The sequence below is a fragment of the Nerophis lumbriciformis genome, linkage group LG25, assembly GCF_033978685.3.
Source record: "Nerophis lumbriciformis linkage group LG25, RoL_Nlum_v2.1, whole genome shotgun sequence".
Classification (NCBI taxonomy): domain Eukaryota; kingdom Metazoa; phylum Chordata; class Actinopteri; order Syngnathiformes; family Syngnathidae; genus Nerophis; species Nerophis lumbriciformis.
Window position 1 is genome coordinate 31,932,743 of NC_084572.2, and position 27,828 is coordinate 31,960,570.

Here is a 27,828-nt window from a genome sequence, read left to right on the forward strand (position 1 = left end):
ATCAGGGCATCTTGACTGCGGGTCATTTTGGGTTCATGTCAAGTTCAATGTTGCTGTGTCTTATTCTCAGTAAGGGAGTCCAAAGATTGCAAGATTTTATGGCAGAAACAATCTTAACGCACGTTTGCACCTTCTTCGTGTCACACCAATACGCTCTCTCTGTGACGTGACTCCTCGCATTCGCCACTGATCCTTCCTCACCTCGCCCGTGTTTCCTTCGGGATCGTCCGAACATGTCCAAGGGGGAGCAGGACGTTTGCGCTCTCGAGGACTATTGCCAAGAGCGAGGACCGACGGTGACGTTCAGTAACCTGCACTACTGCGTTCGGGAGAGCAGGCTCTGCCGAAAGAAAGGTCCGGAAAAGTCCATCCTCAAAGATGTCAGGTAGGACGCTTTCCGTCTTTGGGTTTTTTCTTTTAAAAGCAGAAATATTCAAATAATACATGATTTCTAAACAACTTTAAATATAAACTGTTTGATATCAGATATCGGTGTGATATCAGCAACCGATCACATGGGTTTGTATGTAAAATGTCCGATACAAGAAGTCCTGCAGCGTGTTTACTTGTGCACAGCTGGACAGCCCGTTAACATCAAAATGTTCTCCAATAAGCACAGATGTCATTTACAAAAGGTAAACATGGTAGGCTTTAGGCTAGTAGGAGCTGGCAGCTACACAGCAGCTAAGCACACAATAGCACACAGGCTAGACATGCATAATAAGTGTCTTTAACTGAGCAATGTCAACATAAACAAATACGAATTAAGTATAGTTGCATGTTACTTACACATAACAAAGTCTCCAAGAAAGAAAGTATCCAGTAACAAACGTGTCCACATCATTTAATTTCATTCAATCATTTATTTATTTACATAGCCATTAATCACAAATGCCTCAAAGGGCTTCACAAACCACAACAACATCCTCGGATTTGAACCCACACCCGGCCAAGAAAAAACGCAACCCAATCGGTCCAGTCCATAGGGTGGTAGGTGGGTGAGTGGGGGGATGCACTTGCATGTAGACAAGTTGGGAGCAAGACAGAAAAGAGAAGCGGCAGATCAGCTCGGCTAAAAAGGGGCCTATTTAATGACTAGGGCAGTGTTTTTCAACCTTTTTTGAGCCAAGGCACATTTTTGGCGTTGACAAAATGCGGAGGCACACCACCAGCAGAAATCATTAAAAAACGAAACTCAGTTTACAGTAAAAAGCCGTTGTCGCAATTGTTGGATATGACTTTAAACCATAACCAAGCATGCATCAATATAGCTCTTGTCTCAAAGTAGGTGTACTGTCACGACCTGTCACATCACGCCGTGACTTATTTGGAGTTTTTTTTGCTGTTTTCCTGTGTGTAGTGTTTTAGTTCTTGTCTTGCGCTCCTATTTCGGTAGCTTTTTCTCTTTTTTGGGTATTTTCCTGTAGCAGTTTCATGTCTTTCTTTGAGCGATATTTCCCGCATCTACTTTGTTTTAGCAATCAAAAATAATTCAGTTGTTTTTATCCTTCTTTGTGGGGACATTGTTGATTGTCACGTCATGTTCGGATGTACTTTGTGGGCGCCGTCTTTGCTGCACAGTAAGTCTTTGCTGTCGTCCAGCATTCTGTTTTTGTTTACTTTGTAAACAGTTCAGTTTTAGTTTCGTTCTGCATAGCCTTCCCTACGCTTCAATGCCTTTTCTTAGGGGCACTCACCCTGTGTTTATTTTTTGGTTCAAGCATTAGACACCTTTTTACCTTCACCCTGCCTCCCGCTGTTTCCAACATCTACAAAGCAATTAGCTACCGGCTGCCACCTACTTATATGGAAGAGTATTACACGGTTACTCTGCTGAGCTCTAGACAGCACCGACACTCAACAACAACACATCATTGGCAGACTATAATTACTGGTTTGCAAAAAATATTTTTAACCCAAATAGGTGAAATGACATAATCTCCCACGGCACACCAGACTGTATCTCACGGCACACACAGTTGTTGAAAAACACCAGACTAGGGTGTACAAATTAGATTTAAGATGTGACTTAAATGCTTCTACTGAGATAGGATCTCCAACTGTTACTGGTAGGGCATACCAGAGTACTTGGAGCCCGAATAGAAAACGCTCTAAATCCCCGCAGACCTTTTTGGGCTCTGGTAAATTACTAACAGGCCGGAGTTCTTTGAACGCAGATTTCTGGCCGGGACATATGGTACAACACAATCAGCAAGATAGGATGGAGCTAGACCCTTTGTTGAAGAAATATTTTCTGTCCTTTTGGCAGAACACGAACGGCTTTGGAAATCACTATTTTGGCCTTGGTTCTGCTCGCAGAAAACAAACACAACAAATGCGCCCTGTATGCTTATCCCACGCACTTGTATTATTAATAATGGTGTCATGAGGTACCAGCCTGTGAAGGAGTGTGTTAGGCACACACGTTAAGTTTCAGTTTCGATTACTGTCAAAGCAGACAAAAGTACAAGAGGACGGGCAACCCTCAGCTCACTCCCTCCAGCGCCGGTATTGCAATTGTTTGTACTTACTTAAAGACAGTATAAGTCCATTCCAGATAGTTAATAACAAATAGATCAGTGTCTTTCATGCCTATTTCACTTGATCAAACCTTTAGCAACATTACACACTACAAATCGTTAAAGGTATGTATCAATGTCAGTATCGGCAAATACTCCAAATTCCAATATCGGTATTCGATCGGAAGTGAAAAGAAAAGGAAAAAACAATGAAACAGCATTGTCATACTGAAATGTTTTGCTACAGGAATGTTATCTTATTATTGATATTAATTGTGATGTTATCAGGCCAAGAATTGTTTAGATTGTCTTGGAAGATGTTTGGCCTCTCATTGGACCGGGTTTCATCAGACTCGGACAGGACTGGAGCTGTCCCGTCGAAGTGATAAGGCTTTGGATGAGAGGCGAAACGTCTTCCGAGACAGTCTGAAGAGTCTGGTCGCGATCGGTACGATGCTCACAGAGTTGGGTCAAACTAGAGATGTCCTAGCTAAGTCGGGCTTCATAGTTCACGTACAGATAGGACAGCACAAGTCTGTGACCATGAACTGATAAATTCTGCCTTACGTAGGACATCTCTAGTCTTATTCAACTCTGTGAGCATTGTACCGAACGCAACTGGACTGTTCAGATTTGTCTTGAACGACGTTTCGAACTCTCTTTCGAACCCTTATCACTTAGACGGCTCCAGTCCTGTCCGAGTCTGTGAGCATGAAGTGATGAGGCCGGCGATACGTCTTCCGAGACAATCTGAACAGTCCAGTTGCCATGGATTCAATGCTCACAGAGTTAGGTCGGACTAGAGATGTCCTATCCAAGTCGGGCTTAATCAGTTAATGCTCACAGTCTCGGATAAGACAGCACAAGTCTGTGACCATAAACTGATAAATTATGCCTTAGATAGGACATCTCTAGTCCTACCTAACTCTGTGAGCATTGTACCGGACGTTCAGATTGTCTTGGACGACGCTTCGAACTCTCCTTCGAACCCTTATCACTTAGACGGGACAGCTCCAGTCCTGTCTGAGTCTGTGAGCATTAAGTGATGAGGCCGGTGAAATGTCTTTCGAGACAATCTGAACAGTCCAGTTGCCATCGATTCAATGCTCACAGAGTTAGGTCGGACTAGAGTTGTCCTATCTAAGGCAGGCTTAGATAGGACATTAACTGATTAAGTCGGGCTTAATCAGTTAATGCTCACAGTCTCGGATAAGACAGCACAAGTCTCTGACCATAAACTGATCAAGTCCGACTTAGATAGGACAGGTAAGTGGATAGAAGAGCTCTTATCTCGGACATCTCTAGTGCTTTCAAAGTCTGTGAGCACGAAATGATGAAGCCTGCTTGGATTAACGTCAGAACGTCTTCCGAGACAATCTGAACAGTCCAGTTGGGATTGATTCAATGCGCACAGAGTTATCCTGTCCTATCTAAGTCCAGTTGTCCACTTGTGACAGACGGGAATACTTTCACCGAATTAATTTGAATATTCACAGGACAGGACAACTGAAAATGACCTGATTTTAACACGTTATGTTTTTTTTATTTGTAATTACCGTACTGACTGGCTGTGTTGTTGCAGTGGCATCATGAGACCTGGGATGAACGCCATCATGGGCGCCACAGGAAGTGGAAAAACATCGTAAGCAAACATGCTCATGCTTAAAAGCAGGGGTGTCCAAAGTGTTGTTTTTTTTACTGGCTTTTTTCTGAAAACACTTTTTTTTTTTTTTTTAAAGCAAAAACAACAACAGCAAAAATGTAATTTGATGAGATATAAAAACGAAATATTAGGACTATGAAGTCATAATAACAAGAAAAAAAATTGTAATCTGTCTAGATTAAGGACAATGAAACCAAAATATGAAGATATGTGTTTTTTTATTTTACTAAGGCTGACAAAGTTAACGCATTAACGTATGTGATTAATCACAAAAAATTAAAGCATTAATCATATAAATGCAGATTATTAAGTGTGATATACTGAAAAAAATATATAATAATAATACATTTTAAATACATTTAAAATTATATCATAAATCATGTATAAATGCAGATTAATAAGTATGATATATGGAACAAAAGTTGATAGTAATAATACATTTTAAATACATTTAAAATTATAGCCTTAATCATGTATAAATGCAGATTAAAAAGTGTGATATATAGAGAAAAGTTGATAGTTATTATACATTTTAAATACTTTTAAAATGGTAACAATAATAGGTGAATGCAGATTATTAAATATGATGTATAGAATTTTTTTATAGTAATAATACATTTAAAATCATTGCCTTAATGATGTATAAATGTAGATTATTAAGTGTGATGTATAGAGAAAAGTTGATAGTAATTATACATTTTAAATACATTTAAAATTATAACAATAACAATGTATAAATGCAGATTATTAAGTATGATATATAGAAAAAAATGTATAGTAATAATACATTTAAAATCATAGCCTTAATCATTTATAAACACAGATTATGAAGTGTGATGTATAGAGAGAAGTTGATAGTAATAATACACTTTAAATACATTTAAAATTATCGCATTAATTAAGTTAAAGTTAAAGTACCAATGATTGTCCCACATATACTTGGTGTGGCGAAATTACCGCGTATAAATGCAGATTATTAAGTGTGATGTATAGAAAAAAGTTGATAGTAATTATACATTTTAAATACATTTAAAATTATAGCCTTAATCGTGTATAAATGCAGATTATTAAGTGTGATATACTGAGAAAAAAAAATTATAGTAATAATACATTTTAAATACATTTAAAATTATAACCTAATCATGTATAAATGCAGATTATTAAGTATGATGTATAGAAAATAATTGTTAGTAATAATAATTTTAAATACATTTAAAATCATAACCTTAATCATGTATAAATGCAGATTATGAAGTGTGATATATAGAGAAAAGTTGATTGTAATTATACACTTTAAATACATTTAAAATTATCGCATTAATTGTGTATAAATGCAGATTATTAAGTGTGATATATAGAGAAAAGTTGATAGTAATTATACATTTTAAATACATTTAAAATGATAGCATTAATCATGTATAAATGCAAATGCATTATTTGATGTTTCACTACCTACGGGGGCAAAAGTTTGAAAGTGGTAAGTATTCCTTTTTTCCTCACCAGGCTTCTGGATGTCATCGCGGGAAGAAAAGACCCTGCTGGACTTCGCCAAGGAAGAGTCCTGGTGGATGGCAGGCCCGTGACCTCTGACCTCAGGCTTAGTTCTGCTTATGTGGTCCAGGTGTGCAAACACGCTCACCCAAAGTTTTTGTTTTTTTGTTTTTTTACATGGGGTTTTTGTTCCCAGGACGACATCCTGATGGGAACGCTGACAATTCGGGAGAACCTTCTCTTCAGCGCCAACCTGCGTCTGGACCCTCGACGCCATTCTGCCGCGGAAAAGCGCAGCAGGGTCACAACTATCATCGACGACCTGGGACTGGCTGACTGCGCAGACAGCAAGGTGCGTCCAAGCAGAGCGGTCCGGACGCGGTGGATGATCAAGTCATGGTTATGTTGGCGTGCGCAGATAGGGACGGAGTTTCTACGCGGGGTGTCAGGCGGCGAGAGGAAGCGCTGCAGCATCGGGATGGAGCTAATCACCTCTCCTTCTCTGCTCTTCCTGGATGAACCCACCACCGGGCTAGACTCCAACACGGCCAACTGCATCATCGGCCTGCTGCACAAGTAGGGCGGACATATTGTGCACGATGCATGCGGACATTGATCTAGGTCGCTCGATAGTAAGGAAAAAGAAGCTAAGAAATTGTCAATTTAAAAAAAAAAAAAAATAATAATATATATATATATATATATATATATATATTGTCAATTTAAAAAAAACTACCAAAATGTATTAGAAATTAGGAACAATTTATTTTAAAAATCCAAAGTAAAAATATAATTTTAGATTAAAAAAAATACATTTTACAAATATAATTGTCAAGTAAAAAACAAATAGAATTAAAAAATACAAAAAACAAACACAAACCGCCATTAAGAAAAAAGACAAAATGTGTTTGAAAAATAAATAAATACATTGACAGTTAAAAAAGGCCCAAAGTAATTCTAAGAATAAAAATACAATTGGCAATTTAAATACATTTTTATTTTAATTCATTTAATTTTTAAAATCAAAAATACAAATGTGAATTAAAAACACTAACTAAAAAAAAATTGTCAATTTAAAAAAAAACTACCAAAATGTATTAGAAAATAAAAACTATTGATAAAAAAATCAAAAGTAAAAATATAATTTTTTATTTTAAAAATATATTTTAAAAATGTAATTGTCAATTAAAAACAATATTTAAAAGATACAAATGCAAACGTAAATTAAAAACACTAACAAAATTGATTTTGAGAATAGAACTACAAATGACACTCACAAAAACAGTTGTTAAAAAAAATATATTGTCAATTAAAAAAAAAAGTATAAGAAAATAAAAACTATTGATAAAAAAATAAAAAGTAAAAATATAATTTTTGATATAAAAAAATCAATTTTAAAAATGTAATTGTCAATTAAAAAAGAAACAGTATTTAAAAAAGACAAATACAAATGTCAATTAAAAACACTAACAAAATTGATTTTGAAGAGAAAAATATTGTTAATTAAGAATGTTATTTAAAAAACAATATTTTCAATTTAAAAAAAAACTACCAAAATGTATTAGAAAATAAAAACTATTGATAAAAAAAATCAACAGTAAAAATATCATTTTTGATTTAAAAAATCTATTTTAAAAATGTAATTGTCAATTAAAAAACAAACAGTATTTAAAAAATACAAATACAAACGTCCATTAAAAAAACAAACAAAATGTGTTTGAAAAATAAATAAATACACTGACAGTTAAAAAAAGGCCCAAAGTAATTCTAAGAATAAAAATACAATTGGCAATTTAAAATAAATATATATATATTTAAATTAAAAATACAAACGTCAATTAAAAACACTAACAAAATAGATTTTGAGGAGAAAAATACAAATGACACTTACAAAAACAAAGTTATTAAAAAAAATATATTGTCAATTTTTAAAAAAAACTACAAAAATGTATTAGAAAATAAAAACTATCGATCAAAAAATCTAAAGTAAAAATATAATTTTTGATTAAAAAAATCTATTTTAAAAATGTAATTGTCAATTAATAAAACAAACATTATTAAAAAAAATACAAATACAAACATCCATTAAAAAAAACCCAGACAAAATGTGTTTGAAAAATAAATACATTATTTGACAGTTGAAAAGGCACAAAGTAATAAAAGTACAATTGGCAATTTAAAAAAAGTTTAGTAATTTTTTTAATTAAAAATACAAAAGTCAATTAAAAACACTAACAAAATAGATTTTGAGAATGCAAATACAAATTACACTCACAAAAACAAAGTTATTAAAAAAATTACCAAAACTGTATTAGAAATTATTAACAATTAATTAAGACAAATCCAAAGTAAAAATATAACGTTTGATTAAAGAAATGCATTTTAAAAATATAGTTGTCAATTAATAAACAAACAGTATTTAAAAAAAAATACAAAGACAAACCTCCATTAAAAAAACAGACAAAATGTGTTTGAAAAATAAATACATTAATTGACAGTTTAAAAAAGCCACAAAGTATTTCAAAGAATAAAAATACAATTGGCTTTAAAAAGAAGAAAAAAAATATCCATCCATCCATCCATTTTCTACCGCTTGTCCCTCAGGGATGCTGGTGTTAATTTTAAAAATCAAAAATACAAATGTCAATTAATAACCTAACCAAAATTTATTTTAAGAATAAAAACACACATTTCACTATAAAAATCCCAAACCAAGTTAGTTTTAAAGATTACAATCTCACTGTCAATTAAAAAAACAAACATAGTCATTTTAAAATTAAAATTGTCAATTAAAAACACAAACAACATTTATTTAAAGATTGAAAATACAAAAGTCCCTTAAAAAAAAAAATCTATTAAAAAAAAAAAAATACAATTGGCAATTTAAAAAAAGCAAATCTGTAAAAAGAAAAAAAGAAAAAAAAAAGTGATGCTTTGTGGTTCCTTTCTGTGTTTGCGATATGATGTAAATGTTGTTTCCAGACTCTCCAGGCGAGGCAAGACCGTCATCTTCTCCATCCACCAGCCGCGCTTCTCCATCTTCAGGCGCTTCGACCACCTGACGCTCATGCACAAAGGGGAGGTGGTGTATGCGGGGGAGGCCCACCGGGCGCTGGAGTACTTCACCAACCTCGGTACGCGTCGCCCTCATCAGTGTGTTTTGGCGCTTCGGCATCATCCCCCCGTTGTGCTTCAGGCTTCCAGATCGAGTCCTTGGACAACCCCGCCGATTTCTTCATGGACGTCACAAACGGAGAAGCTCAATCTTCTCTGGAAGAACTCAACTCGGGTAAAGCAATATATATGATATAACATATATGTCAGTGTTTATTATCTGCTTATTAGGGCTTCTTCTCTTTTGCAGCTGGCTGTAAGAACGCCTTGGCAGTCAAGTATTACCAGTCCCAGCTGTACCAGGACATGCTAGGCCAGCTGGACCTTGTGGACCGCAACGTCGCTGATGGCATCATAGGTCACCAAAAGACTGCTCGTTATGCTACTTCTTTCCTTTACCAGGTCAGCCGGCGCCACTTTTACGCGGAAATAATGGAGGAAAACTATGTCGACGACCGCTTATGTCGACATCAGCCGGTTCGAGGGTTGTCGAGATAGAATGGCGTGTGTTGCCGTAAATTCCGGACTAAGCTGCTACTTTTTTCCCTACGCTTATAAAACGGTGTGGATAATTTGTGGATTTTTCTTTACTGACGGCCAAAAAAACCCAAGCAAAGACACTGATAAGGTGTTTTATTGTTTGTGCTGTGGCGCCATCTTTTGGACGAGTTTTCTCACTGCAGGTGCTGCAGTGCTCTTCTGCTTAGAGCAGGGGTCGGCAACCCAAAATGTTGAAAGAGCCATATTGGGCCAAAAATACAAAAACAAATGTGTCTGGAGCCGCAAAAAATTAAAAGCCATATTACATACAGATAGTGTGTCATGAGATATAAATTGAATTAAGAGGACTTAAAGGAAACTAAATGACCTCAAATATAGCTACAAATGAGGCATAATGATGCAATATGTACATATAGCTAGCCTAAATAGCATGTTAGTATCGATTAGCTTGCAGTGACCACATATGTCTGATTAGCACTCCACACAAGTCAATAACATCAATAAAACTCACCTTTGTGCATTCATGCACAACGTTAAAAGTTTGGTGGACAAAATGAGGCAGAAAAAGAAGTGGCATAAAACATGTCCTAGAAAGTCGGAGAAATGTATACATGTAAACAAACTATGGTGAGTTCAAGGACCGCCAAAATTAGTAGGACAAAACGGTGCTCGCCAAATACTCGAATCGGTGAAGCATGTTTAATATAAACAGTGTGATTTATAACAATTGGGGAGGTTTGTGTCATGTTTGTCCTCCTACAGAAACCATATTAAAAAAATATTTTTTTTTTTTCCCCCTCATCTTTTTCTAATTTTGAAAAAGCTCCAGAGAGCCACTAGGGTGGCGCTAAAGAGCCGCATGCGGCTCTAGAGCCGCGGGTTGCCGACCCCCGGCTTAGAGCAGAGGTGTCAAAGTCGTTTTCACCGAGGGCCACATCGCAGTTATGTTTGGCCCCAGTGGGTCGCTTCTAACAGTGAATACTAATATTACACAATTTTTTAACGTATTTTATTAGTAGATTTCTTTAAACTAAAATGTAAAAAAAATATGGTAAGTTGCAATAATTTCACCTCAAAATGTAGTGTATATTACTGGTAAATGGTAAAACAGTACTGCTGTTTTTATGGTAAAAAAGAAGAAGAAGGCAGCCCAGAATTTTACTGTAAAATGTATATTTGTTTTTTTACTAAAACTGTAAATAAAAAAACTGCAATTTTACAATAACATTTTGGCACTTGAGCTGCCAGGTTTTTTGTTTTGTTTTCTTTTACCACAAATTAACAACTGTAGATTTTTCGGTGTATTAGTGTAAATGCCGAAACGACACCACAGTTTATTACAGTAAAAAAAGTAGGTTTTTTTATTTAGAGAAAAATGCTACCATGAAAATTTACCATGAAATCTATTGCTACTTTTACATTGCACAATTTGATGGATAACTTGCTTTGAAATCATTATTATTAGTATTTGTTTCTATTAAAAAAATGGTTTGAATGTTTGATAATATATTTTTGCATTTTTAGACAATATTTAAGTTAACATAACATGCGTTACATGGAGTACATATATATTTTTCTCCCAAAATAGAAAGAAAGAATACATTTAGTAAGAAAAGTTACAGTACTTTATTGATACATATTATTTCCAGGCTTTCGAGGGCCAAATAAAATGAAGTGGCGGGCCACATATGGCCCCCAGGACTTGAGTTTGACTCCTGTGGCTTAGCGCCTTCAACCGGAAGTACAAGTGCCGTTCCGTTTTTCCACTCGTCCATAGCGTTTCTACTCGTAGGGATTCTTCATTCGTCACTGCAAGCAACATTTGTAAGTTTTACAATTTAACTAAAGCAATTCTTACTCACTAAAACGTCCCACGTGTGATGTCTGTAGGAGTGTTTTCATGCATATTTGTACATGCTATGGGAATGTAATCAAACTGGCGTCGTTAGCATTAGCTAGTATGCTAACACATTTACTGTAAACATTATATTAAAAATAATTATTAATAATTATTAATTACAATTAATTGTAATGGATAATTAATAATAATTAATAATTAATTACAATTATTAATAATCGTATTGTAAATAATACAACTTACAATGGCATTCCTTTTGTATTGTTTCAGTTTTGTAAATTCGCCACAATGTTATTGAGTCTGTTAGCTGATTGGAGAGCTAGCTTCCGCAGTTAGTGGGTCCATGACGCTGACTTCTGTTTTGTTTGATCAGCCGTTTTACTGCCGTGTTACCGACACCATTTGGAAACAATTAAAGTATGTAAATAAATATTTACAGAAAATTTCCGTGTAAATAACTAATTTCACAAGGTATATATCTGCGGCTTATATACGGAAAAATATTTTTTTCTTCTGAAACTTAGTGGGTGTGGCTTATATACTGGTGCGCTCTATAGTCCGTAAAATACAGCACATGTACAATGAGATAACGGCATAAAATGCAAGCTCTTCAAATGAATATTGTGCATGGCTTCCCTCCCAATAATCATGTTTATTAGTGTCATCACGGCCACAACAAATCTCAAGTCTTTGTGCATGCTGCAGTTGCGCGTGGTGTGTGGCAGGACGGTCGTGAACACGCTGAGGAATCCGCAGACGTCTTACGCCCAGTTGGCTCTCAACGTCTTCTTTGCCATCCTGGTGGGCCTTATTTATTACCAAATGCCCTTAACCCTGCCTGAAGCTTTACAGAACAGGTAAACGGATCAAACACTGCACACCTTAAATTTAATAAAAACATTTTTTTTTAGAACTTACATTTTTTTATGTAAATTTTTTATATGTATTGTTGACATTTTTTTAACCTATTTTGTTAATATATGAATTAATAAATGTATTTATATACTTTTCATTTTATGAATATATATACCCATATATATGTATTAATACTATACCATACTATTAATTATATATTTATATATAATTATATATTTATAATTAATAACATACTATACCATACTATTAATTAATTTAATAAAATATTTTAAATATTGATATATATAATTGTATTTTATATTTTAAATGTATACACCACAAATGTGTATACTGTATGTATGTTAATACATCTTTTTTGTTCAATTAAATCATTTATTTATTATATAAATTTTTTTACATACTTATGTACAGTCTCGTTTGTTTATCATTTAGATATTTTTTTTAAATGTATATAGTTTTGGAGAATTTATTCATAGTTTAAATTGTATAAATAAATGCATATGCATATATATATTTGGATTTTAAATGGATGACTTTAGTTTGAATTGTATAAATAAATGCATATGCATTTATAATATATATATATATATATATATATATATATATATATATATATATATATATATGTATGTGTGGGAAAAAAATCACAAGACTATTTCATCTCTACAGGCCTGTTTTATGAGGGGGGTACCCTCAATCGTCAGGAGATTTTAATGGGAGCATTCGCATACCATGGTTTATATAGGGCACAGAGTGGGTGGGTACAGGCTGGCCTAGGGGCGTGGTGATTGGCTCATGTGTTACCTAGGAGGTGTTTCCGTCTGTGGCGGCATGCTGTTACAATTTCGCTGCGCTTGTTGAGGGATGACAGGTCTGGACGGTAAATAATAAACAGTTTCTCTTTCAAGCATAGGTTGCATCTTTTATTACCACTATTGTAAGGTGTGCTGGATGCAAGAATTTGCCATGTTATTGAATATTCAACATTATTGTCTTTGAGGTCCCAAATGTGTTTGCTGAGTTCTGTGGTATTTCGCAGGTTTTTGTTCCTGAAAGAGGCCTTGTGATTGTTCCATCTGGTTTTGAATTCTCCCTCGGTTGATCCTACATATGTGTCGGATGTGTTAATGTCCTTGCGTATTACCTTAGATTGGTAGACAACTGATGTTTGTAAGCACCCCCCGTTGAGAGGGCAATCAGGTTATATAAACCATGGTATGCGAATGCTCCCATTAAAATCTCCTGACGATTGAGGGTACCCCCCCTCATGAAACAGGCCTGTAGAGATGAAATAGTCTTGTGATTTTTTCCCCACACATACATATATTGCGCTCTACTACGGTATCGAGCACTATTTTTTGGATAACCTTATTAAGACATATATATATATATATATATATATATATATATATATATATATATATATATATATATATATATATATATATATATACATATGTATGTATGTATGTATGTATGTATGTACATATATTAGGGTTTTAAATGTATTAGCTTTTTTGTTATATGAATAAAATCCATTTAAAAATATAGAATTGTTTAATTTTGACACAATTTACATGCAGTTTTGAATCATTTAGTTATAATTTTAATTTAATTTAATAATTTAAAAACATGTTATTTAAAATAAATATATATTCAAAAAGAATGTCTATTATGTTTATATATACTATTTTTCATATATAAACATTTATTTATTTATGTATCCATTTTTTTTTATTGTTTAAAAAACAGTTCAGTCTTTACAATAAATACATGAATTAAATTAAATTCTCATTTTAATTTAGAGAAAGGTTTTGCCTGACTTAAGACATAATACCATTAGAAAAAAGTTAAAAGTGTATGAAAGTATATTTTTAAGACAAATTATAATTTTACACAAATAAAGTACTGTAGTAAACTAAGAAAACAAATGTATTTTACGGAAATAATTCCAGCCATAATAATAGGACATGGTAGACACGTTCTGCCAAGTAACCCCAAAATGTTAATTCATGGCTTTTATGTCAAATCTAAAAAAAAAATGTTGTCAACGTGTTTATTTCCATGTGTCTGTGTCATTTTGACACTACAAAGCCCAACACTAAGTGTCCACATTAAACCAAGTGTGCTGAGTCAAAGTGTTGGAGTGTGACAGGAAGTCATGACGCCATGATCATGATGCTGAATGATAAACTGATAGCGACCTTCTGCAGGAGCGGAGCCTTCTTCTTCCTCATCATCAACATGGTGTTTGGCAACCTCTCAGCCGTCGAGCTCTTTATCAACGAGAGAGCCATCTTCATGTGAGTGTCGCTTAGGGCTGGGAATCGTCTCATTGCATTCTTGGGGGTAATGATTCCATTCAGAATTTATTTTTGATTCAAAACGATTCTCGATTCAAAATGAATCCTTTTTTAATAACATTGGGTGCCAGTTCTATGATTAACTACATTCCTCAATAAATAAACAGCTCTGATTAATTTATATATTACTTCAAATAAAACAGTTTTTTTAATAAAATTCTACCCAAACATTCTTTTTTTTTTTTTTTTTTTTGTTGACACTTCTCGTTTCACCCCTAACTCGAATTTTCACTCTCCAAACTTAACAATATGATTTGTCTGAGCGCCTGGACAGAACAGATTAAAAAACATATATTAAAAAATATCTTAAAAATACTTTTTTTAAAGTACATTTTAAATTAAAAAAATATATATTTGAAGAATCGCTACAAGTAAGATTCGCGATTAATTTGAAAATCTTTTTTTTTTTGACACCCCTTATCTTTTCTAAAGTAAATCTGTACATCAGATATGATCATCTACATCAACAATATGATTTGTCTGATTGCTTGGACAGGACAGATTAAAAAAATAAATAAAATAAAAATGTTATTAAAAAAATGAAATTATATATATATATATATATATATATATATATATATATATATATATATATATATATATATATATATATATATATATATCTTAAATATCTTAAAAATATATGTTTTAAAGTACATTTTTGATTTTTTTTTTTTTTTTTAAATATTTGAATAATCGCTACAAATAAGATTTGTGATTCATTTGAGAATCTTTTTTTTTTTTTTTTGGCACCCCTCATCTCGCTCCAAACTCCAGTGGAGAATTCCACTGTTAGCCGCTCAACTTCCTTTGGGTTGTTTTTAATCAAATTCTACCCAAATATTTAATAAAGTCCAATAAAAATAAGGCAACAAGAGAAGAATCCAACACTTCTCTTTTCTAAAGTAAATCTGTACAGCAGATATGATCATCTACATCAACAATATGAGTTGCCTGATTGCCTGGACAGGACAGATTTAAAAAATAAAAAATAAAAAAAATAAATCTTAAAATATATATTTTTTAAAAGAGATTTTTATTTTATTTTTTTTTTAAATTTGAAGAATCGCTACAATTGAGATTTGCGATCAACAATATGATTAATCTGAGTGCCTGAACAGTACAGATTGAACAAATTAAATTAAATAAAAATATTTGTAAGAAAAAAAAATTTTTTGGGGGGGGGGGGGGGGTATTTTGAATTCTTTTCTGGACAGGACAGAATTAAAAAAAAAAAAAATTAAAATATTAAAAGACAAAAAATATATATATATATATATATAGATATATATATATATATATATATATTAGTTTTTGTAATATATTTTAAGAATCGCTATGAATAAGATTAAGACAGATAAAAAAAAAAGTAATTAATAAAAAAAATTACATTTTAGATTTTTTTTTAATCGATTTAGAATCATTGAAAATAAGAATCGCGATCCATTCGAACATATATTTATTTAAACCCTAGGGTTGCTCCAAAACTCCAGTGGAGAATTCCACTGTCAGCTGCTCAACTTCCTTTGTGTTCTCTTTGTTTCTTTCCCAGCCACGAGAACTCCGGCGGCTACTACCGCACGTCCGTCTACTTCCTGTCCAAGGTTTTTGCTGACCTCATCCCCAACCGCATCATTCCCATCTTTTTGTTTTCGGCCATCGCCTACTACATGATGGGTATTTGCGCTCACACACTCATCATTCACTCAAAGTACGCGGGATTGCCAATGCTGGCAAACACGCCACCTCCCGCACGTCAACCAATTAGATTGCGACAAAGAACTCGGCGGGATATGAATACCATGATTTTTTTTTAAAACACCTAAATGTGTGATCAAATATGAATTTTATGTTGCAAAAAAGCTTCTGCTATTTTGACAGTAAAATTCTAGTAATTAACTTATTTTTTTACCGTAAAATATATGGATGTTTTTATACAGTGCATTACTGTAAAATTTTGGCGATTAACTGCTTTTTTTTTTTTTTACCAGAAAGTGCACGGACGTTTTTACAGTGCATTACTATAAATGGAAAAAAGGCTATAATAAAATTCTGCTAACTGAGCTGCCAGTTTTTTTTACCATAAAATCTAAGGATGTTTTTACAGTGTATTACTGTAAATGGAAAATCCGCTACCACTGTTATTTTTAAATAGAAATTCTAGCGATGAACTGCTTTTTTTTACTGTAAAATCTACAGATGTTTTTATAGTGCATTACTGTTAAAGGAAAAAACGCTACAATTGCTAATTTTACTGTAAAATTTTGGAAATAAACTACTGTTTTTGATTCATCGGTAAGTACAGTAAAATTCAAGCGATTAGGTTTTTTTTTACCGTAAAATCTAATTTACCGGTACAGTAAAATTATAGCGATTAATTAATTAATTTTTTTTTGCAGTAAAATCTGCGGATGTTTTTCCATTGCATTACTGTAAATGGAAGTACGCTATAATAAAATCTGGTTAACTGAGCTGCCAGTTTTTTACCACAAAAATCTACGGATGTTTTTACAGTGTATTACTGTAAATGGAAAACCCGCTACCACTGTTATTTTTAAATAAAAATTCTAGCGACTAACTGCTTTTTTTTAGCCATAAAATTTACAGATGTTTTTATAGTGCATTACTGTTAATGGAAAAAACGCTACCATTGCTAATTTTACTGTAAAATTTTGGCGATAAACTATTGTTTTTTTATCGTAAAATTTACGAATGTTTTTACAGTAAATGCCAAAAAACGCTACCATTGCTATTTTTACTGTAACATTTTTGCGATAAACTGCTGTTTTTATTTTATCGGTAAGTACAGTAAAATTCAAGCGATTATCTCTTCTTTTTTTAACCGTAAAATCTAATTTACAGTAAAATTATAGCGATTAACTTTTTTTTTTTACAGTAAAATCTACGGATGTTTTTCCATTGAATTACTGTAAATGCCAAAAAACGCTACCATTGCTATTTTTACTGTAACATTTTTGCGATAAACTGCTGTTTTTATTTTACCGGTAAGAACAGTAAAATTCAAGCGATTAGCTCTTCTTTTTTTTTTTTACCGTAAAATCTAATTTACAGTAAAATTATAGCGATTAACTTTTTTTTTTTTTTTACAGTAAAATCTACGGGTGTTTTTCCATTGCATTACTGTAAATGGAAAAAAACTCTATAATAAAATTCTGATAACTGAGCTGCTAGTTTTTTACCGTAAAATCTACAAATGTTTTTACGGTGCATGGAAAAAAATGCTACCCCTTATTTTTTACAGTAAAATTATAGCGATTTACTTTTTTTTTTTTTTTTTTTACAGTAAAATCTACAGATGTTTTTAGAGTACATTACTGTAAATGTAAAAAACGCTGTGATAGAATCCTGATAACTGAGCTGCCAGTCTTTTTCCGTAAAATGTACGTATGCTTTTACGGTGCATTACTGTTCATGGAAAAAAAACGCTACCACTGTTATTTTTACAGTAAAATTCTACTGATTAACTTCTTTTTTTTCCAGTAAAATATTCAGATGTTCTTCCATTGCATTACTGTAAATGGAAAAAACGCTATGATAAAATTCTGATAACTGAGCTGCCAGTTTTTTTTACCATAAAATCTAAGGATGTTTTTACAGTGTATTACTGTAAATGGAAAATCCGCTACCACTGTTATTTTTAAATAGAAATTCTAGCGATGAACTGCTTTTTTTTACTGTAAAATCTACAGATGTTTTTATAGTGCATTACTGTTAAAGGAAAAAACGCTACAATTGCTAATTTTACTGTAAAATTTTGGAAATAAACTACTGTTTTTGATTCATCGGTAAGTACAGTAAAATTCAAGCGATTAGGGTTTTTTTTACCGTAAAATCTAATTTACCGGTACAGTAAAATTATAGCGATTAATTAATTAATTTTTTTTTGCAGTAAAATCTGCGGATGTTTTTCCATTGCATTACTGTAAATGGAAGTACGCTATAATAAAATCTGGTTAACTGAGCTGCCAGTTTTTTACCACAAAAATCTACGGATGTTTTTACAGTGTATTACTGTAAATGGAAAACCCGCTAACACTGTTATTTTTAAATAAAAATTCTAGCGACTAACTGCTTTTTTTTAGCCATAAAATTTACAGATGTTTTTATAGTGCATTACTGTTAATGGAAAAAACGCTACCATTGCTAATTTTACTGTAAAATTTTGGCGATAAACTATTGTTTTTTTATCGTAAAATTTACGAATGTTTTTACAGTAAATGCCAAAAAACGCTACCATTGCTATTTTTACTGTAACATTTTTGCGATAAACTGCTGTTTTTATTTTATCGGTAAGTACAGTAAAATTCAAGCGATTAGCTCTTCTTTTTTTAACCGTAAAATCTAATTTACAGTAAAATTATAGCGATTAACTTTTTTTTTTTACAGTAAAATCTACGGATGTTTTTCCATTGAATTACTGTAAATGCCAAAAAACGCTACCATTGCTATTTTTACTGTAACATTTTTGCGATAAACTGCTGTTTTTATTTTACCGGTAAGAACAGTAAAATTCAAGCGATTAGCTCTTCTTTTTTTTTTTTACCGTAAAATCTAATTTACAGTAAAATTATAGCGATTAACTTTTTTTTTTTTTTTTACAGTAAAATCTACGGGTGTTTTTCCATTGCATTACTGTAAATGGAAAAAAACTCTATAATAAAATTCTGATAACTGAGCTGCTAGTTTTTTACCGTAAAATCTACAAATGTTTTTACGGTGCATGGAAAAAAATGCTACCCCTTATTTTTTACAGTAAAATTATAGCGATTTACTTTTTTTTTTTTTTTTTTTACAGTAAAATCTACAGATGTTTTTAGAGTACATTACTGTAAATGTAAAAAACGCTGTGATAGAATCCTGATAACTGAGCTGCCAGTCTTTTTCCGTAAAATGTACGTATGCTTTTACGGTGCATTACTGTTCATGGAAAAAAAACGCTACCACTGTTATTTTTACAGTAAAATTCTACTGATTAACTTCTTTTTTTTCCAGTAAAATATTCAGATGTTCTTCCATTGCATTACTGTAAATGGAAAAAACGCTATGATAAAATTCTGATAACTGAGCTGCCAGTTTTCACCGTAAAATCTACGAATGTTTTTATGGTGAATTACTGTAAATGGGATTTTTTTTTTTTTTTACAATAAAATTATATGGTAAAATCCTGATAACTGAGCTGCCAGTCTTTTACGGTAAAATCTACGTATACTTTTACGATGCATTACTGCTAATGGAAAAAAACGCTACCTCTGTTATTTTTACAGTAAAATTCCAGTGATTTCACTTTTTTTTTTTACAGTAAAGTTATAGCAATTAACTTCCTTTTTTACAGTAAAATATTCAGATGTTCTTCCATTGCATTACTGTAAATGGAAAAAAACGCTATAATAAAATTCTGATAACTGAGCTGCCAGTTTTTTTTACCGTAAAATCCACGAATGTTTTTACGGTGAATTACTGTAAATGGGATTCTTATTTTATTTTTTACAGTAAAATTATATGGTATAATCCTGATAATTGAGCTGCCAATCTTTTACGGTAAAATCTACGTATACTTTTACGATGCATTACTGCTAATGGAAAAAAACGCTACCTCTGTTATTTTTACAGTAAAATTCCAGTGATTTCACTTTTTTTTTTACAGTAAAGTTATAGCAATTAACTTCTTTTTTTACAGTAAAATATTCAGATGTTCTTCCATTGCATTACTGTAAATGGAAAAAAACGCTATAATAAAATTCTGATAACTGAGATGCCAGTTTTTTTTACCGTAAAATCCACAAATGTTTTTACGGTGCATTACTGTAAATGGAAGGGAAAAAAACGCTACCACTGTTATTTTTACAGTAAAATTCTACTGATTAACTTCTTTTTTTTTACATTAAAATATTCAGATGTTCTTCCATTGCATTACTGTTAATGGAAAAAAACGCTATAATAAAATTCTGATAACTGAGCTGCCAGTTTTTTACCGTAAAATCTACGAATGTTTTTACGGTGAATTACTGTAAATGGGATTTTTATTTTATTTTTTACAGTAAAATTATATGGTAAAATCCTGATAACTGAGCTGCCAGTTTTTTACGGTAAAATCTACGTATACTTTTACGATGCATTACTGCTAATGGAAAAAAACGCTACCTCTGTTATTTTTACAGTAAAATTCCAGTGATTTCACTTTTTTTTTTTACAGTAAAGTTATAGCAATTAACTTCTTTTTTTACAGTAAAATATTCAGATGTTCTTCCATTGCATTACTGTAAATGGAAAAAAACGCTATAATAAAATTCTGATAACTGAGCTGCCAGTTTTTTTTACCGTAAAATCCACACATTTTTACAGTAAAGTTATAGCGATTAACTTATTATTTTTTTTACGGTAAAATCTGCGGATGTTTTTACAGTGCATTACTGTAAATGGAAGAAAAAAAAACGCTACCACTGTTATTTTTACAGTAAAATTCTACTGATTAACTTATTTTTTTTTACATTAAAATATTCAGATGTTCTTCCATTGCATTACTGTAAATGGAAAAAACGTTATGATAAAATTCTGATAACTGAGGTGCCAGTTTTTTTTACCGTAAAATCCACGAATGTTTTTACAGTGAATTACTGTAAATGGGATTCTTATTTTATTTTTTACAGTAAAATTATATGGTATAATCCTGATAATTGAGCTGCCAGTCTTTTACGGTAAAATCTACGTATACTTTTACGATGCATTACTGCTAATGGAAAAAAACGCTACCTCTGTTATTTTTACAGTAAAATTCCAGTGATTTCACTTTTTTTTTTACAGTAAAGTTATAGCAATTAACTTCTTTTTTTACAGTAAAATATTCAGATGTTCTTCCATTGCATTACTGTAAATGGAAAAAAACGCTATAATAAAATTCTGATAACTGAGATGCCAGTTTTTTTTACCGTAAAATCCACAAATGTTTTTACGGTGCATTACTGTAAATGGAAGGGAAAAAAACGCTACCACTGTTATTTTTACAGTAAAATTCTACTGATTAACTTCTTTTTTTTTACATTAAAATATTCAGATGTTCTTCCATTGCATTACTGTTAATGGAAAAAAACGCTATAATAAAATTCTGATAACTGAGCTGCCAGTTTTTTACCGTAAAATCTACGAATGTTTTTACGGTGAATTACTGTAAATGGGATTTTTATTTTATTTTTTACAGTAAAATTATATGGTAAAATCCTGATAACTGAGCTGCCAGTTTTTTACGGTAAAATCTACGTATACTTTTACGATGCATTACTGCTAATGGAAAAAAACGCTACCTCTGTTATTTTTACAGTAAAATTCCAGTGATTTCACTTTTTTTTTTTACAGTAAAGTTATAGCAATTAACTTCTTTTTTTACAGTAAAATATTCAGATGTTCTTCCATTGCATTACTGTAAATGGAAAAAAACGCTATAATAAAATTCTGATAACTGAGCTGCCAGTTTTTTTTTACCGTGAAATCCACAAATGTTTTTACGGTGCATTACTGTAAATGGAAGGAAAAAAAACGCTACCACTGTTATTTTTACAGTAAAATTCTACTGATTAACTTCTTTTTTTTTACATTAAAATATTCAGATGTTCTTCCATTGCATTACTGTAAATGGAAAAAACGCTACGATAAAATTCTGATAACTGAGCTGCCAGTTTTTTACCGTAAAATCTACGAATGTTTTTACGGTGAATTACTGTAAATGGGATTTCTATTTTATTTTTTACAGTAAAATTATATGGTAAAATCCTGATAACTGAGCTGACAGGTTTTTACGGTAAAATCCACGTATACTTTTACGATGCATTACTGCCAATGGAAAAAAAACGCTACCTCTGTTATTTTTACAGTAAAATTCCAGTGATTTCACTTTTTTTTTTTACAGTAAAGTTATAGCAATTAACTTCTTTTTTTACAGTAAAATATTCAGATGTTCTTCCATTGCATTACTGTAAATGGAAAAAACGCTATAATAAAATTCTGATAACTGAGCTGCCAGTTTTTTTTACCGTAAAATCCACACATTTTTACAGTAAAGTTATAGTGATTAACTTATTATTATTTTTACGGTAAAATCTGCGGATGTTTTTACAATGCATTACTGTAAATGGAAGGGAAAAAAACGCTACCACTGTTATTTTTACAGTAAAATTCTACTGATTAACTTCTTTTTTTTACATTAAAATATTCAGATGTTCTTCCATTGCATTACTGTAAATGGAAAAAACGCTATGATAAAATTCTGATAACTGAGCTGCCAGTTTTTTACCGTAAAATCTACGAATGTTTTTACGGTGAATTACTGTAAATGGGATTTCTATTTTATTTTTTACAGTAAAATTATATGGTAAAATCCTGATAACTGAGCTGCCAGTCTTTTACGGTAAAATCTACGTATACTTTTACGATGCATTACTGCTAATGGGAAAAAACCGCTACCTCTGTTATTTTTACAGTAAAATTCCAGTGATTTCACTTTTTTTTTTTTACAGTAAAGTTATAGCAATTAACTTCTTTTTTTACAGTAAAATATTCAGATGTTCTTCCATTGCATTACTGTAAATGGAAAAAACGCTATAATAAAATTCTGATAACTGAGCTGCCAGTTTTTTTTACCGTAAAATCCACAAATGTTTTTACGGTGCATTACTGTAAATGGAAGGAAAAAAAACGCTACCACTGTTATTTTTACAGTAAAATTCTACTGATTAACTTCTTTTTTTATAGTAAAATATTCAGATGTTCTTCCATTGCATTACTGTAAATGGAAAAAACGCTATGATAAAATTCTGATAACTGAGCTGCCAGTTTTTTACCGTAAAATCTACGAATGTTTTTACGGTGAATTACTGTAAATGGGATTTCTATTTTATTTTTTACAGTAAAATTATATGGTAAAATCCTGATAACTGAGCTGCCAGTCTTTTACGGTAAAATCTACGTATACTTTTACGATGCATTACTGCTAATGGGAAAAAACCGCTACCTCTGTTATTTTTACAGTAAAATTCCAGTGATTTCACTTTTTTTTTTTTACAGTAAAGTTATAGCAATTAACTTCTTTTTTACAGTAAAATATTCAGATGTTCTTCCATTGCATTACTGTAAATGGAAAAAACGCTATAATAAAATTCTGATAACTGAGCTGCCAGTTTTTTTTACCGTAAAATCCACAAATGTTTTTACGGTGCATTACTGTAAATGGAAGGAAAAAAAACGCTACCACTGTTATTTTTACAGTAAAATTCTACTGATTAACTTCTTTTTTTATAGTAAAATATTCAGATGTTTTTCCATTGCATTACTGTAAATGGAAAAAACGCTATGATAAAATTCTGAAAACTGAGCTGCCAGTTTTTTACCGTAACATCTACGAATGTTTTTATGGTGATTTACTGTAAATGGGAATTAAAAAAAAAAATTTACAGTAAAATTATATGGTAAAATCCTGATAACTGAGCTGCCAGTCTTTTACGGTAAAATCTACGTATACTTTTACGATGCATTACTGCTAATGGAAAAAAACGCTACCTCTGTTATTTTTACAGTTATATTCCAGTGATTTCACTTTTTTTTTTTTACAGTAAAGTTATAGCAATTAACTTATTTTTTTACAGTAAATTATTCAGATGTTCTTCCATTGCATTACTGTAAATGGAAAAAAACGCTATAATAAAATTCTGATCTTTACCGGAAAATCCACGAATGTTTTTACGGTGCATTACTGTAAATGGAAGAAAATAAAAAAACGCTACCACTGTTATTTTTACAGTAAAATTCTAGCAATTAACTCTTTTTTTACAGTAAAATACTCAGATGTTTTTACAGTGCATTACTGTAAATGGAAAAAACGCTACCACTGTTATTTTTACAGTAAAATTCTAGCAATTAACTCTTTTTTTTACAGTAAAATATTCAGATGTTTTTACAGTGCATTACTGTAAATGGAAAAAACGCTACCACTACTATTTTTACAGTAAAGTTATAGCGATTAACTTATTTCTTTTTTTACGGTAAAATCTGCGGATGTTTTTACAATGCATTACTGTAATTGGACAAAAACGCTATAATAAAATTCTGATAACAAGCTGCAAGTTATTTTGATTGCAAAATCTACTTAATTGTGCTTAAGACTTTAGCACGTATCGGCAACGTCTGTTAAAGGTCAAATAAAAAAGCTCAATAAAAAGCTCCAGCAGCACAACCAAACCACGACCACTGCAATTCACCAGCTTCACCACCAGATGGGGTAAGAACCCGGCGCGTGTTCCCCCTGCAGGCCTGAAGCCGGCTTTGACTGCCTTCCTGTGCTTCGCTCTGACCATGTCCCTGGTCAGCCTGGCGGGGGTCGGCCTGGCCTTCCTGGTGTCCGCCAGCGTGTCGTCCTTCGCTATGGCCAACATCCTCATAGCGCTGCCCTTCGTCTTCATGATGGTGAGACTGGAAGACGCCACGACCGCGGCGGGGGGGTCTCTCCGTCGTTTGACGTGCGGCGTGCTTTTCAGGTGTTCGGCGGCTACCTGGTCAACCTCAACGCCATGCTCAGCTGGCTGTCCTGGCTGAAGTGGGTCAGCATCTTCCGATACGGACTGAACGTAAGACCCGTGGTCCAGGTGGACTGAGAGCTTCCGGTCTGTCTGCATCCTCTTTCTCCTCTCCCGTCAGGCCGCGTTCATCAACGAGATGGCGGGACAGCTGTTCTACTTCAACGCCACCGTGTGAGGATCCGCAACCGTGAGTCCACGGGACACAGACCCGGGCCCTGACTCCCCCCATGTTCTCTGGTCTGTGCCGCAGGATCCCAGGCGAGCTGTTCCTCCGGAGCCAAGACATCGACTACTCAAGGTGGGGGTTCTGGCAGAACCACGTGGCCTTGCTGGGGATCGTCCTGGTCTGCATGCTCCTGGCCTACGTCCAACTGCTCAGGATCAACCGGTGGAAGTGACATTTGTCCCGTTTCATGTGTCAGGTAAACCGCGAAGAATGTGGCCATGTGAATTCACTTCCTACTGTAAATGGGAAAATAATAATTTACGGTAAAACAATTTTATTACAGTAAAATCTACAGCTGTGGGGTTTTTTTTTTTTTACTGTAAAAAGAAAAACAGTACCGCTGTTTGTTTGTTTTTACGGTAAAATTCGGATGATTAACAGCTGTTTTTTTTTTATTGACCGTAAAATCTAGAGATGCTCTTACAGTGAAATGCTGGAATTGTAAAAACTGTATTTGGTCACGTTTCATGTGTCAGGTAAACCGCGACGAATCCCCTTCCTAGTGTAAATGGAGGGAAAAAAATACAAATTTACAGTAAAACTGAGGTGTCAACTTTATTACTGTAAACTCGACGGCTGTAGTGTCTTACTGTAAAAAGAAAAACGGTACCGCTGTTTTTTATGGTAAAATTCTGATGATGAACTGCTGTTTTTTTTAATTTACCGTAAAATCTGTGGATGTTGCTTTTTACCTTCAAATACTGGAATTGGGAAAAAAACGTTTTTTGTCACGTTTCATGTGTCAGGTAAACCGCGACGAATCCCCTTCCTACTGTAAATTGAGGGGGGAAAAATAAAAATGTACAGTAAAACTGAGGTGTTAACTTTATTACCGTAAACTCGACGGCTGTAGTTTTTTACTGTAAAAATAAAAACGGCACCGCTGTTTTTTTACGGTAAAATTCTGATGATGAACTGCTGTTTTTTTTGTGTTTTTTTTATCTAGATACGCTTTTACAGTGAAATACTGGAATTGGAAAGCCGTTTTTTGGTGACGTTTCATGTGTCAGGTAAACCGCGACGAATCCCCTTCCTACTGTAAACGTGGGAAAAAAATGTTTTACAGTAGAACTGAGGTGTCAACTTTATTACCGTAAACTCGACGGTTGAAATTTTTTACTGTAAAACGAAAACAGTACCGTTGTTTTTTACGGTAAAATACAGCAAAGACTTACTGTGGAGCAAAGACGGCGTCCACAATCAACAATGTCCCCACAAAGAAGGATAAAAACAACTAAAATATTCTTGATTGCTAAAACAAAGTAGATGCGGGAAATATCGCTCAAAGGAAGACATGAAACTGCTACAGGAAAATATCAAAAAAAGAGAAAAAGCCACTAAAATGGGAGCGCAAGACAAGAACTAAAACACTACACACAGGAAAACAGCAAAAAAGTCAAAATAAGTCAAGGGGTGATGTGACAGGTGGTGGGTGACAGTACACCTACTATGAGACAAGAGCTATATTGATGCATGCTTGGTTATGCTTTAAAGTCATATCCAACAATTGTGACAATGACTTTTTACTGTCAACTGAGTTTCGTTTTTTAATTATGTCTGCTGGTGGTGTGCCTCCGCATTTTTTCAACGCAAAAAATGTGCCTTGGCTCAAAAAAGGTTGAAAAACACTGGCCTAACCCACCATCCAAAAATTTAGGAAAATCAGAGAATGTGGAAAGAAGATATGACTTATACATTTTCCAATGCAGGAGGGCGATATTGTTGTCGATATTGACGCCAAGTCATGGTCAGACCCCAACCTAAACGCCTCGTATCAGTTTGGAAGGAAATCTGATCATCTAAAGTGGTTAATTGAGCAGTTTTCGCCACCATGCTCCGCCCAGTACAAATGAGTATGAATAGGTCCTGACTCCTGACCAATCCGGTCCTCCAGAGTGTAATCAACATCATTTGTACCAATTCTGATCAAGATCTGAGTTTGTGAAGCTGAGTAATAAACGTTGAAAGCTTTGTGGTGAACCGTCCAATCGCCCACATCCTATGGTGTAGACAAATCCCTTTGCAATTCACAATCGCCCATCTTTTGACTATCTGTCATTGTAATCCCAACTCACTAGCTTAAAGTCCGGAGGAGTTCGTTAAAGTACGACCCCCCGTTTTTGACCTAAAAATGGCCGCCGGAAACCAAGATGGCCGGCTTCCTGATTGTTTTCAAACATGGGTTCTTGAGACTTTTACGTGCGTCTGATCATGAATGACATCCCCAGTGATTTTCGTGACGATATGTGGATCTGGTGGCAGGGGCTAATTTTTTCCAATTTTCAAGGGGGCGCTAAAGAGTCAATTTTTATATTTTGTGTTTGGTAGCCAAAAAATCTAAAAATTGTTCTCTGACCTAATGCGCTTGCAAAAATATGTGAGTTTTCGTGCATGTTAAGGTCCTCAAAAATGCAACATCATTTGTACCAATTCTGATCCAGATCTGAGTTTTTGGAACCGAATAATACATTTTCAAAGGGGCGCTAGAGAGTCAATTTTAAAATGTCATGTTTGGTAGCCACAAAATATAACAAATGTTGACGGAACTGACACGTTTGCAAAAATTGTTGTTTTCGTGCATGTTAAGGGCCTCAAAAATGCAACGTAATTTTTACCAATTCTGATCAAAAACTG

At 33.1% G+C, this 27,828-nt stretch overlaps 1 protein-coding gene across 1 annotated transcript; it reads left to right on the forward strand.

Annotated features, from left to right (window-relative positions):
* abcg2b (ATP-binding cassette, sub-family G (WHITE), member 2b) lies at positions 1 to 25,944 on the forward strand. The gene is made up of 15 exons (XM_061984207.1): positions 1 to 385; positions 4,102 to 4,161; positions 5,686 to 5,803; positions 5,870 to 6,025; positions 6,092 to 6,249; positions 8,656 to 8,807; positions 8,870 to 8,962; positions 9,038 to 9,189; positions 11,852 to 12,003; positions 14,236 to 14,325; positions 15,938 to 16,062; positions 24,701 to 24,855; positions 24,927 to 25,016; positions 25,087 to 25,139; positions 25,219 to 25,944. The coding sequence occupies exons 1-15, from the start codon at positions 234 to 236 to the stop codon at positions 25,364 to 25,366; spliced, it is 1,854 nt and encodes a 617-aa protein (XP_061840191.1). The 5' UTR covers positions 1 to 233; the 3' UTR covers positions 25,367 to 25,944.
* Positions 25,945 to 27,828: the final 1,884 nt, after the last annotated feature.

Bases quoted from the DNA above. Each gene is read 5' to 3' on its own strand.
- abcg2b (XM_061984207.1), top strand. From the start codon at position 234: ATGTCCAAGGGGGAGCAGGACGTTTGCGCTCTCGAGGACTATTGCCAA. The intron at 5,804-5,869 runs GTGTGCAAACAC...TTTTGTTCCCAG, and splicing joins GTTCTGCTTATGTGGTCCAG to GACGACATCCTGATGGGAAC. The intron at 8,808-8,869 runs GTACGCGTCGCC...GTTGTGCTTCAG, and splicing joins GGAGTACTTCACCAACCTCG to GCTTCCAGATCGAGTCCTTG.